This window comes from Malania oleifera, chromosome 8 (genome assembly GCF_029873635.1).
Source record: "Malania oleifera isolate guangnan ecotype guangnan chromosome 8, ASM2987363v1, whole genome shotgun sequence".
NCBI classification, from domain to species: Eukaryota; Viridiplantae; Streptophyta; class Magnoliopsida; order Santalales; family Ximeniaceae; genus Malania; species Malania oleifera.
The window spans coordinates 45,066,992-45,079,654 of record NC_080424.1 but is presented as its reverse complement, the minus strand read 5'-3'; the positions used below and the strand labels follow the sequence as shown (position 1 = coordinate 45,079,654).

Below are 12,663 nucleotides of genomic sequence, written 5' to 3'. Positions count from 1 at the left end.
GTATATCAGTAATACAAACACAAAATCCATAAATAAAAATATTGAAAAGCAAGAATTGGGCTTACAATAATGAAACATTGACATACTTAAAATTTACAAATTTTCCATTAAAATTTCCTAGAAAATTAAAAATGAAACTCGCATGTATATATCAAAATATGCCCCACAATGTACACCATTACCGAGTAGCAACAGGCCAAAGCTGTTTACAGCTTCCAGTTTGAACAACAATCTATCTGACAAGTTAGAATCAGTGCACAGAGAAATTATTTTCAGGCATCAGGTTTACCTTTTACGCCCGCACAGAAGAGTATTCCAGGCACTGGTAAGAGCAGGATCAACATGCCAAGAGGCACCAGATCTCTCAGGGCCAATAATAAGCCATCTAAAAGGTGGTCGCTCATCCCTGTCTAAGACATCAAAAAGATCTTCTTGGAATAGATAAGGAACAGTGTAATCATTCAACAAGCCTGGTTCTGCTTCCCCAAACTGTATGAACACCGAGATTAGATTCAAATTTCAACTAGTTTTCGGCAACTAGATGAACACTACAAAATTGTAGAAGCACCTTCTCATCAAAAATATAGAGGGGATCCTCATCATGCTGAAGCTCCATGTACGAGACATAATCCTTGAATTTCATGGTTATTTTCTGAGCACTCTTTTGTGAAATCTTAAATGCAGTTTTTCCATATTTCAGCAACAACTGGTCGGTTGTCCATGTACTTCTTGCTGGCCAAGTATGAGCCAATCCACTAAGCAAAACCTGGTGTGGAGTTCAGTAGGAGTCAATGTAAACCAAATAAAACATATACTAGTAATAATTACCAACAGCTTGCATCCTGAATATTCAAAAGAAATGGCACTTAGAAACAGTCATTATTCATTTTGAAGGAGAAAAAACACAGATTCCTTTTGCATTGACATGAACCAAATTATGATGAAAATGCAGAGACATGGAGATATCAAATTAGAAAAAAAAAATTAATTTTTTTTTTTAATTATTTGATGCAAACCTTTGAAAGATAAACCTAAAAGATCAATTTGGGAAAACATAATTCATGTTGTAGAGGTTGAGTCTGAAGTTGCACTACCTCAATTTAATTAAATAATAGAATTTCAAAAAAAAGCCATCAATACTTCATTAGTTTCTTTACAATGAGGCTAGTTATTTAATTCAAAACCAAGGAATAACATAGTTAAAAGAGCAATCTGGGAACACTAAGTCATGTTATGGAGGTTTATAAATTTGCATTAGTTCAATTTAATTAAATATTAGAATTTAAAATTTACCGGTTTTTTCCTGTCATACTCGTGATTAAACTCTTCAAAAGAGAGGTTGTTCTTTCTTTCAACATTTCCATTATCGAAAGTGAATCCATCCAAGGAGACATGACATCGGTACAATCTTCTGTAAAGAAATAAAGAGTTGAAACCTGTAGAAATTAAAAAAGCAACAGCTTCAACAATTAATAAATACTGTCGCATTTATTTCTAAAAAGTTTGTGAAGAAAAACTTCTCTAATATTAATTTAAGAAAGAAAAGAAAAGAAAAGAAAAGAAAAAAAAACACCTCTTAGAATGAATATTAATTGAACAACTGTAAAAAACTAGTAGCACGCAATTAGTTACCATCAAATTGCAATGGTTTTCTTCCAGAATCTTCATATTCATTTAGCAAATGATCTCTGCAAGTTTTTTTGTAAAAAATTAAAAACAAAGAAACAGCCAAAAAAAATCTCTTCAGTCATATATAATAACAAGTAAAAGAAAGAGAAGTATTTCATTTTTTTGGGTAAAGAAAAAGGAAGAGAGCAGAGAAGTTAAGCAACTTATATACTCCCAACCAAAATAAATGGATAAATAAATTATTAACCGAAGCATATATTATACATACTGCTGAAGCACCGTTTTCTTCCAGGAGCCTTTGTACTGAAGCTGACCTTTTACATTGTTAACGCATAGACTCATCCAAAGTGGTTCTTCATTGCAAAGTATGTACATTACACTGCACAGTTTTTTTTTGGATGAGAGACAATTTTATTAATGCAATAAACAAAGTACATACCAGAGGACAAGGAATCTGATGCAAATAGGTATAAGAATATAAGAAAAAATCAGAACTAAAGACTCAGATTTCAGATACTGTTTTAACAGCCTTCTTTGACTCAAGTAACTACTAAATCCATAAAAGGATACAGAGATGACTGCTGTGAATTTCGGTTCAGCGAATAAACACAAATTCTAGGCGCAACAGCAACTTAATCCACAAATCACTACCTGTTTTGGCAATGTTTCAGAACAGTCACAACGGCTTTCTGCTAGCCTCTCACGCCTTTAGCTGCAATGGAGGGACTGGTAGGCACCACGGGGTCGAATCCTCATAGCCCTAGCCTCCAAATCCTCATAACCCTCGCTGAGAGAAATCTTCTCAAAGATAAATGCCTAAAACCTCCAGGAAAAGTGGCTGAAGACTTCTATTTATACTAGGCCTGAAGCTTCCAAAAGAAGCCAACACCTAGTTTGCAAATAACCCCCTCTAAAAGCCATTTATCTTCTAATGCCCAACCAAAAATAATCCCATAGAAAAAATTACCCCCTGAATATTACCCAAAAAATAAACCTAAATCCAACTTAAAGAAAATGAACCCTAAAATTCAGAAATTATAGGTACCCCCACCACCCATAAATAGCAACACTTCATATAAGCAAAAAATTAAATAAAGACTGCTGAATTGCGTCATTGTCTCCTTCTTAGAAAGGTTCTTAGAAAGGACTTGCCTCCATGCAGGTTGTCATCTTGGCTGCCCGACACATGTCAGGATCAATCTTCACGAATTCCTCCCAATGATTCATGAATTCTCATAATCAGATCTGCCATCCCATTTTACCAGGAACCTGAAATAAATTCCAGCCCTAGTCTTTACCTCTTCACACGTCTAACAGCCTCAATTTTTTTTGCCTTGCTAGAAGTGACTTTGGTGGAGTTCTTGCACTCAACACTTTGTATGTCACCATGGGTACAAATCAGCGACATTAAAGATTGGTAATATATCCACGCCATGAGGGAGTTCAACATCATAGGCATTTTCACCAAATTTGCACAACACTTTGCATGGCCCAAACTTTCAGATTTTCAACTTATGGTAAGCTCCTACCGAAAAGTTCCCTTTCCAAAGGAAAGTTATCACCAAGTCACCAACCTGATACTCCTTGAACTACCTATGCTGATTAGCAGCTTCTTTGTAGAGTTGGTTCACATTTTCAATCCTCCTTGAGACTCTTTCTTGGACCTCTTCTAAATTTTTCAATGTAAGCAATAGCATCATCACTCATCACTAGGCCTTGGCTGGTTAGAAACATCCAAAAGGTCAACAACCTGATTCAGATTTCTACCATACACCACTTGAAAAGGACTTTGAACCTTAGATCTATTAATGGTGCTGTTATAAACAAACTCATCTTGTGGAAAGATCAAATCCCATTGCAGAATGTGTCCTTTGCAAGGCACTGCAATAAATTCCCCAAATTTCTGTTCACCACTTCAATTTTCTCATCTGTTTGAGTTTGAGTATGATAAGCACTGCTGTACAGCAATTTTGTAGCCAATAACTTCCATAAGGTCTTCCAACAATGGCTAAGGAACTTTGTGTGTCGATCAGATATCGTCTTTGGTACCCCATGTAATCTGACCACTTACTGAAAAAAAAGAGTTGCCACATGGGTTGTATCCAATGTCTTCTTGCATGTGATAAAGCGAGCTATCTTTGAAAACTGATCTAAAACTACAAAGATGGAGTCAACACCCCTGGCTGTTCATGGCAATCCAAGCACAAAATCCATGCTAACATCAACCCACCGGAACTGTAGGCATTAGTAAAGGAGTGTAAAGACTTGCATTCTGCTGCTGCCCCTTTCATACTTCATGAGTACGACACTGATTAACATACTTATACACATCCTGGTGCATGGAGGGCAAAAAGGACCTTTCAGCCACTAAATTTAATGTCTTATCCCTGCTAAAATGACCTCCTAAACCTCCCCTATGCAATTCAGTTATCAATTATTTCCTCAATGAACCTTGGGGAATGCATAGTTTAACACCCTTGAACGCATACCCATCTTTCAACACAAATTCTCCACACACATCACGTTCCCTAGCTGCAAATTTCTCAAGAATTTCAAGAAAATAAGGGTCTTGTGCCTTGATAAGCTCCAACCCAACAACACTAACAGGCACAGTTTTTAGTAAAATATCTCCTTATATTCAATGCATCTGCCACCTTATTTTGCAAGCCAGCCTTATGTCTCAATATAAAAGTGTACTCATACAAGAACAGCGCCCATTTAGCATGCCTCCAACATAGCTTCTTTTGGGAATTGAGATATCTCAAGGCCGCGTGGTCAGAATTCAAATAAATTCCCTTTGAATAAGGTAATGCCACCAGAATTTCAATGCTTGAACAATAGCTTAAAATTCTAGGTCATAGGTAGGGTAGTTTTGCTGAGCCTTGATGAGTTTCCCACTGAAATAAGCCACTGGCCTTCCTTCATGACTCAAGACAGCCCCAATTTCAATCTTTGATGCCTCACAATCAACTTCGAAGAGCTTATCAAAGTCTGGTAAGGCCGAAATCGGAACCTGGATCATCTTCTTCTTTATCTTTTGAAAGCTCTCTTCGGCCTTTGAAATCCAATTGAACTTCCCTCCTTTGAGACACTCAGGGATGGGCAACTTTAGTGTTGAAATTCCTAATAAATCTGGAGTAAAATGTGACCAAACCATGAAAACTTCTTATCCCTGTAATTGTTATTGGATTTGGCCAGCTGGTTATTGCTTGAATCTTCGAAACTTCTATTCCCTTTGCCAAGACAATGAAACCCAGGAAGTCCAACCTGTCCACCATAAATCTGCGCTTCCTCATGTTAACATAAAGCTAATTTTACCTCAGGATCTGTTAGCCTTCAAATGGTTGAATGACTTTGCTTGTCTGTACTGTGCACCAAAATATCATCAAATTAAACAACAAACTTCCCAATGAAAGGTCTTCACACCTGATTCATAAACCTCATGAAGGTACTAAGTGCATTGGACAACCCGAGGGCATGACCAGCCACTCATAGAACCCTTCCTTGGTCTTAAAGGTTGTTTTCCACTCATCTCCAAGCCTGATTCTGATTTGGTGATAACCACTCTTCAAGTAAATCTTGGAATAAACCTGAGATCCTGTTAGCATGTCAAGCATATCATCCAATCTTAGAATAGGAAACCCGTACTTAATGGAAATTTTTGTTGATAGCCCTCCTGTCAACACACATTCTCCAAGTTCCATCCTTCTTCAGAGTGAGTAAAGTTGATAAGGGACATGGACTTGTTTTCTTGAATAAATCCCCCTCTAAGAAGTTCCCTAACCTGCTTTTGAAGCTCTCATGCTACTTTGGAGGTCATTCAATAGTGGGGCAAATTACGTAATGTAGCACTTGGTAAAAGATCAATTTGATGTTGTATATCCCTCATGGGAGGAAGCCCATCAGGTAACTTATCTGGCATCACATCTTTTAACTCATCAATAATTTCCTTGACATCATTTCACGAACTTCAACAGCAGCTTCCCTTCCTTTTGAAAGAGGATGTAAATCTGCCCACTTTGCTGGCTTTCTTCAGCAAAATCCCTTTTATTTACGAGAACAAGTGAACAACCATTTTCTTGCCTCTTAACATCATCATCCTTCATAGGCTTCAGCACAAGATTCTTCTCTCTCTCATCATCATTCACAAAAAAAGAATAAGTATTCTTGATATCATCATGAATTGTGCTCCTGTCATATGCCCAAAGCTGCTCAAGAAAACATGACATGCATCCATAGGAGACCCATCACAATAAACAGATTCCTCAGAGGAAACAGTTGGCAAAAATTAACAAGGCGTCTCAAAGAGACAATTACCTCATTTCCTTTGTTGGACCACAAAGTCCGATATGGTTGTGGATATCTTTCTATTTTCGATCCCAGCTTGTCTACAATCTCTTGAGAAACCAGATTCTCACTACTCTCACTATCAATTATCAAGTTGCAAAGCTTTCCACCCAGTGTACATCTTGCTCAAAAGATATTTTTACATAGCCAATTGTCGCTGCAGGCTTGGGGGGGAAGGAGGGGCGGAGTAATGACCTTTGAATGACTAAAGACCCACCAAGGATGTGGCCCTCTATCCCTTCTTCTGCACATCATTTTCAGCTTCTACTAGTTGCTGCTCTTGGTCCTCATGAATTGCAAAATTCTCATCATAGTCAGCCTCTTGATCCTCAGCAAGATTAACTCTGCCCTGAGCCCTCTTTGGACACTCGTTAGAATTGTGGCCAAGCTCAAAGCATCTGTCACATTTCACCACTGCTTTCCCCCGGTTTATTTGGGCTGCTTTACCACTATTATTGCTGGCTGGTCGGTTAGCAAGCATAGGGGCCTCTGTCCGACCAACTCTAGTGTTGCCACCCAACTTACTAGTTGATGCACCACTGCTGTGCTCTATCCCAAGTTTCTTATGCATGCTGAAGGTAAGTTGTTACACAACTTCTAGTGCAAGCTGATAGGCACCACCCACCCTATAAGGGCATTGCAAGCGTACTTGGTCTTGTATGGTCATCTTGAGACCACTCACATAGCGAATAACCCTTTCAGCAAGATTGCACCTCAATGAAAGACTATGAAACTCCCAAGTGTACTCTTTGACTAAATTCCCATGCTGCTTCACGTTTTTAACCCTTTGGTACGAGGTTTGCTCATAGTCCTGGGGTAGGAATTGAGCCTTCAGCTTCTCTTTCATCTTATCCCATTTTCTGATTTTCCTTTTTCCCCCATTCTCATGATCGGTTCTCAACCTAGTAGAAGAAGGTCCTCTGAGCTTTGCTCCAACAAGCTTCACTTTCCTCTCCTCTAGCACATTTTCCATTCAAAATAACTCTCAATGCTATCAACCCAGTCCAACAATTCTTGGGCTTCCAAATCACCATCAAATTCTGAAATGTTTACTTATACACCATACTCTTTGGAATTTCGCAGAGCATGTACAATGCGATATTCCCATCTTGGAGGCATTTCATTTTGAGGTGCTAGCCTTCCCTGTTCAGAACTCCTATCATCACTAGAGCTGTCAATTTCAACCTCAAATTGTTCATTTATTTCATTTCTTGCTCCTCTAACAAAATCATATACATTATCACCGTCATTTTGGGGGCCTTGATTACCCATAGCTTGTGTAACACGTTGGGTAACTTGTCTAACTTGTTCCTGCAGCTCTCCAAACATCTCAACAGTCAATGTATCTATCCTCTATGGTCCCTATTTCCTCTTCCACGCCTTGCAGCCATGAACCCACAAGATCAAACTTTCTATGATACCAATTTGATTCAAATAGGTACAGGAATATAAGAAAAATTCAGAAATAAAGACTGAGATTTCAGAATAGTGCTTTAGCAACTTCTTTGACTCAAGTAACTACTAAACCTGTAAAATGATAAAGAGATGACTGCTGCGAATTTGGGTTCAGCAAATAACATAATTTCTAGGCACAACAGCCACTTAATCCTCAAATCATACCTGTTTTTGCACTGTTTTAAAACAGTAACAGCAGCTTTTGGGTAGCCTCTCACACCATTAGCAGCAATGGAGGGACTGGTAGGCATCACGAGTCAAATCCTCAAAACCAAAGCATCCAAATCTTCACAACCCTAGCTGGTCTGGAGTTGAGCTCTGGAAAGTATTCTTCTCAAAATAAATGCCAAAAACCTCATGGAAACATGGTTGAAGACTCCTATTTATACTAGGCATGAAGCTTCCAAGATAAGCCAACTCCTCTAAAAGCCACTTATCTTCTAAAGGCCCACTAAAAATAAATATGGTCACACAATTGCCCCATGAATATAAAATAATTTTTTTTAGAAAAAAAAGACACAGCCAATTTGATCAAAATGAACCACAAATTTTGAAACTACAGAAATATGCCTAGCACCCATAAATAGCAACACTTGATATAAACAGAAAATTAAATAGACTTCTGAATTGCATCAGAGTCCTCCTTGGATAACAAAAGATACAAAAAAATATGAACTACAAAGGAATCAGGAAAAACGATACAAGATACATTACAAGAGCACTAACCTCCAATCTCTTGTGGTGTCGGACAGCAATAATCCCCCAAAAAAATCCAACAGAGCGCACCCAAAGGATGCAAGGAAAGTTGCTCTATCCCAAAGTAACCATGGACAGGTTGAGCAAGCTTTAAAAATCCTCACATTCCTCTCAATCCATAGGGTCCAAAGGATAGAAAAGCCGCAAACAACAGAGCTCTTCCATTTCTATTCTTCCCAAAACCCCAGAAATTGACCAATAACAAGTCTCCCACCTTTCTTGGAGCCATCCATTGTTCCCCTACAAGAGAAAAAAGGGAATACCACAAGCTCCAATGCCACCATGCAATGCAAACGCTTGCATAACACATGGAGCACATGTTAGGATTGAGAGCTTTATGGGGCCTTCTCTCTAAAGCAAATCTTGCATGTTAATCCTTTCTAGGATCACGGTCCAACCAAAATCCTGAATCTTCCATGGACCTTAGCTCTTCAAAGAATGTCATTCCAAGAAAAAAGGTTGGGGGATGGAGTTTTTAAGAAGGTGAGATACAAAGGATTTAGAATAGGTTTTAAAAGGTGAGATAGAAAGGATTTAGAAGTGTATGTACCTAAGGAATCATCCTCCCTTGCTCTTCCATCCTCATAAATGGTAGGAACATGGTCCAATAAAGAAAGAAGGGCAGTGAGCTATTTGACCTCTCTTTCATTGAGATTCCTAAAGAAATGGAATCTTAGAAGGACCCCCCTAGAAGAAATAGAGGAGCTAACAGGAGCATTATGAAGCAGTGAATGCTGGAATAAATGAGGAAACTTAAACTCCAACGAATTTCCAAGGACACACGTGAGAGGTAATGCCACTAAATCTTTTCTTCCACTCATTCCATTTGATCTCATACTTTCTCTTAATCACCTTATGCCATAGGGAGTCAACTTCCAGAGGGAACTTGCAGAGTCATTTACCTATAAGGGAGGTGTTTTTGGCTACCACATTCTTGATACCCAATTCCCCACCCCCGCCTCTAGACTTAGGTTTGCTGACCACATCCCACCTAACTAAATGATCTCTCCTACCCTCCCTAGAACCCAAGCAAAGGAAATCACACATGAGCCTCTCTAACGATTTGGTTACTTCCAAGAGAATTCTAAACAGGGTAAGATAATAAATACAAACATTAGAGAGTGAGGTATTAACTAAATCAGCTGGGTCACCAAGACAAAAATAAACCCTCTTCCAACCCCCCAATCTCCTAGCCACCTTATCTACCACAGGATCCCAAAAGACTTCAGATTTGAAAGTTCCCTCCCGAAGGGAGACTAAGATAGGATAGGGGCCACTCAAAGGATTCACAACCCACTGGCAATGAAATATTGAAGAACTCTTTACCCCATATTGATGCTAACAATCCCACTCTTGGACATGTCAATCTTAAGGCCTGAGATATGCTCAAAATTTCCAGCAACAAAATGACTTTTCGGAATTAAGCAGAATTTTCCTTGAGAAGGGGCAAGGTGTCATCATCAAATTAGAGGTCAGAGATCTCCACTACCTCCATCTGCACATGCAAACCACTAATAACTCCCCTATCCTCAGCGTGGAGAAGCATCCTACTATGTGTGTCAACAACAAGGGAGACCTTATTCACCCAACGCCTTATCAAAAAAACAACCCAGTTGACCCTATCATAGGCGTTCACAAAGTCCACTTTAAAGAGAATCCCCTTCCTACCCCTCCTACACACATCTTCAACCACCTCATTAGCCACTATTACTGCATCAAGGATTTGCCTACAATGGATGAATGTGAACAGGCCATGATGATAGTGTCCCCCAAGACAAGTCTTTGTTTATTGGCAAGAACTTTTTATAAGATTTTGTACAAACTAGTAACCAAGCTTATCGGTCTAAAGTCCTTGACTCTTCTAGCTCTCTTCTTTTTGGGAATGGGGGTGTCAAAAGTGGAATTTGCACTATTACTGGTCACACCCTTGAGATGGAATTCATCAAAAAAAATAAAATTAGGATATCAAAACTTCCAAAGCTTCCCAATTATCTTGAAAGAATTCCAACGAGAAGCCATCTAGGTTGGGGCCTTGTCTTTGCATATGTCAAAGACCATCAACCTATTCAAGATCTCTTTGAAAAATAGAGTTTTATAGAAGTACATAATCTCAACTCCAATATGAGATTGACCCCTCACCACTTGGCCAGAATCTAAGATCAGCTCTTTGATGTATCCTTTCCTCCTCCCATTCACCACCCTCTAGAAATATCCCCATTTTGCACTCGAATTTTGACAACAGCACATGTCCTCTCAATAAGAGGATTTCTAACTTGTTGCCAAGATTGGTCTCCTACTCGTTTCCTCCTCCTCGAGAAGGTTGTACTCTTCTCATCTATCTAGTCCAACTATTTTAGAGAGGATACTGTTTTCAGCAACTATGACATTTCAAGTCTCTTTATTCCAATCTTTCAACTTAGAGTTTAGGAATTTCAATTTCTTCATGAATTTAAAGTTGTCCCAACCCTCCACCTAATAGTTGTTCCACCAAACTCTAACCCTCTCCCGCCCCCCGCCCCCTCCCCCAAACATCATAGGGTTAGACTCTAAAAGGAAGGGGCAATGGGTGGAAGCATGTCTAGGGAGGATTTGCTAAACAAGATGAGGAAACTCATCCTCCCACTCATTTGAAAACAAAAATTTGTCAATGTGAGAGTAGGCCCCTCTATCCCCAAAAGCCCATCAAGTGAAGCCCTTATCAATAAGGTTATCTCTACACCCACAATCCCGAAGAAAGAAGTAAAATTTTCTCAATACTTGTGGAGATCCTAGGGTTCCCTAGGATCTCTCTAGAGGTGCAAGACAGCCTCCCCTCCCCCCCAAAAAAAACCCAATAAGGGCTACATAAACCAAAAAGGTCTGCAAGCTCCGCAAGGAATTGACTTCTTAAAAAGACATTAAATTTAAAGAAAATTACCAAGAAAAAAATATATAAGACTACAAAATCTAAGCAACTAAAAATATATTTGTGCTGCAGTTTGGGAGCATAGAATTCAAGAATTGTATTGGGTAAAACTAAAAAAAATTTAGTGTTGTGTTTTGTCTAAATTCACATATATCCAAATCTTATACTTGAATTCCACACTCCCAACTACAGAGTTAGTATCAGTAGAAGTGTAGTGTTGTATTATTGCATTATACAGAAAAAGCTTCTGTCAACAATTTAAATTTTTAAGTTCCTCAAGATGATAAAATGATGCACACGGCTAAACAATTCTGAACCCATTTCTGATCAGTTATTGCCAATGTCAGGCAGCCGCAAAACACAGCAAGGCTCATTTCTGAACTGATATTGCATATTATTGCGATATTATCACACACATAGATTACATTGGAGAATTTTATTTTACTATTGTTCGAGAAATAATCATATATTTTGACTTTTTGTTCTTTTTTTTTTTTTTTTTCAAACGCAAAGCAATGCAATCTCCGTTATATACTCTTCTAACCTTATCCAAACAAATTTACGCTCAGCATGCAAAGCCTCCCTTGGAATTGTGTCAAATTTCATCTATACTAACGAAGACAGGCTAAAAGGCTCGTAAATACTAAAACTGATTTAGCGTTCCACGTCGTGGAAATCGATTCTTTGCTTTTTATAAATTCGTATTTTATGGAATTCAAATTCAACTCAAGTATGCTTAATTCTAAAACAAAGGATTCAAATACAGGGATTAAAGATTTGAACAACATAGGGAGTTTTAGAAATGATAAACAGAGTGAATTGAAAAAATTCACAGAAAGATGAACAATGAAAAAAGGAAAGAAGACAAAAGAACCTGCTGACGCAAGAAAGACGAGCAACATCACGAGAAGAGAGATGACCCAAGATGAAACATATGAGCTCGTCGGGAAGATCTCGCAGGTCTCCGAGAGCCTCCGGTCTTCGATCTCTAAGCCCAATAGTCTGGGCTTGCGAAACCTCCATAGAAGTCATGGGCTACACCGGACAATGATTCTGATCTCTCTCTCTCTCTCAGCTGTTTTGTTTCGGAGACGATGGAACGCAGGGACTCGAAATGAGCGCGCCCGCCGATTCTGCGTACAACTTATGCAACAACAGCGGCGCGTGGTCTGTTTTTTCTACTTTCCTTTTTGCGCGGGTACGCGTATGAGAGCCGACTTGCGCTCTGAATTTTTTTCACCCCTGCATTTTTCGTCACTCTCATTTTTTATCTAAATTTTGTTTGAGCCCGATCCAAATTCTGATTATGCTTGAATAAACTTTTTAAGATAGTCCATTAACTATTATTTAACCTAATTGAGTTTTATTATGTTAAATTTTATTAATTAAGTTTTTAATCAAATTTGACTTGAAAGTGTGAATGAGAGAATGTAATTTGTCCAAGTTTACTCTCTAAATTATTGATTAGGTTCAATCTAATTTTTAGTTCGAACAATTAATTTTTTATTTGTTGTGTTGATGCTGTGCATCATTAACAATAACAGCTTTGAAGATGCTTGAACTCACCTCTC

The 12,663-nt window shown here is 38.5% G+C and overlaps 1 protein-coding gene across 2 annotated transcripts in view; it reads right to left on the bottom strand.

Moving 5' to 3' along the window:
- The window catches only part of LOC131162452 (lysine-specific demethylase JMJ21), a 59,384-nt gene extending 47,057 nt beyond the window's left edge, over positions 1-12,327 (bottom strand). Inside the window, exons 1-6 of one of the 2 annotated variants that reach the window (XM_058118934.1) lie at positions 11,967-12,327; positions 1,898-2,008; positions 1,633-1,688; positions 1,294-1,436; positions 569-766; positions 290-489 (exon numbers count right to left, since the gene is read on the bottom strand). In XM_058118934.1, coding sequence (XP_057974917.1) covers positions 290-489; positions 569-766; positions 1,294-1,436; positions 1,633-1,688; positions 1,898-2,008; positions 11,967-12,124 — 866 coding nt within the window. In that variant the 5' untranslated portion in view covers positions 12,125-12,327. The remainder of the gene's footprint in view (positions 1-289; positions 490-568; positions 767-1,293; positions 1,437-1,632; positions 1,689-1,897; positions 2,009-11,966) is intronic. The other variant, XM_058118935.1, reaches the window with a different exon arrangement.
- Between the last annotated feature and the right edge of the window lie 336 nt (positions 12,328-12,663).